The sequence below is a fragment of the Aplysia californica genome, unplaced genomic scaffold, assembly GCF_000002075.1.
Source record: "Aplysia californica isolate F4 #8 unplaced genomic scaffold, AplCal3.0 scaffold01130, whole genome shotgun sequence".
In the NCBI taxonomy this organism is placed as follows: Eukaryota; Metazoa; Mollusca; class Gastropoda; order Aplysiida; family Aplysiidae; genus Aplysia; species Aplysia californica.
The window spans coordinates 110,564-111,662 of NW_004798400.1; the positions used below are offsets into that span (position 1 = coordinate 110,564).

General features: G+C 40.8%; 1 protein-coding gene across 1 annotated transcript in view; it reads left to right on the forward strand.

Moving 5' to 3' along the window:
- Window positions 1–1,099, forward strand: part of LOC101849097 (endoglucanase 4) — a gene marked incomplete in the record, with an annotated part of 43,502 nt that overhangs the window by 5,628 nt on the left and 36,775 nt on the right. The window contains 1 exon segment of the mRNA XM_035973313.1: window positions 876–1,033. Coding sequence (XP_035829206.1) covers window positions 876–1,033 — 158 coding nt within the window.

The window sequence follows — 1,099 nt, forward strand, 5'->3', positions numbered from 1 at the left end:
CACCCCCCTGGCAGTGCTACTGACTGAAGTGTCTCAAGGCCATTCCCAAAGTAGGGATATTGAAATGTTCTTAAGTACAGTTGAATAAAATTGTAAACGGTCTGATTTATCAATGTCATGTTCATACTGTGCCGGAACAACGTAGGGGGAACTGCTGCTGCGTATTCTTTCCTCATTCCTACTATGTTCATTATTCCTCTACTTCTTTTGTTTGTTTGCCACTCTCTAATGAACTGCTATTTCCTGGGTGTCTTAATAGTCGGAGCAGATTGTGTGCTGTTGAGGCTAGAGAGGAGAGAAGAGTAAGCCGGAGTCCTCGTTCGGACTTCTCTGTTGACATCCACCCCAAGGCGCTCACATTATTATGACCTTATGCAGTTGCGAGCGCCGTAAAAACCTTGCTAAAACAAATAAAACAAAGTGGTTGTCGAATTCTTTCTCTCCTGCTGTGTGGAGGATCCACCTTCTTCTTTTTTTAAACCCCTTTAAAATCCCATTGTACATTATGCATTTGTATGAAATGTTTTATTTTTATTCATTTGTCCTTAGCCGCTCCTGGACAGACCTTGCCCCCAACGACACCTGCAACTGTGAGGCCGCGTAAGTTTGGTATTGTTAATCAGCTGAAAGAAGCAATTATTACATATCACATGAAAACAGCAACTTGTAAATTATGATAATAACAATAGTAATAATAGTAATAAGATGATAAAAATAATTATTATTATTATCATCATCACAATCAAGGTCTGGCGAACATGTAAAAGCTTCTTTAAATCCCGGCAATGCCCTCGTTTTGTGTAAAATGAAACATAAAGTTAATGTTGTCCAAGCGACTAATAACTAAATAAAGTAACCCCAGTCCTTTTCTCCAGTGCCACATCTGGTCGGTGGAGGTATCTTAGTCAACATGACTAAATTGGCCTATCAGAACGACGGTCACTTCGAGGGTACCTTTGCCTTCCCCCTCCAAGACTACACGATGGGCTGGATGGCCAATCTCACCTTTAGTGTTCCTCTGAGCAGCATGCACGTGAGATGCATTCATGTTTTTTGTGGTGTTTTTTTTTTTGGCTTGGGTTTTTAAAAAAAAGGGGGG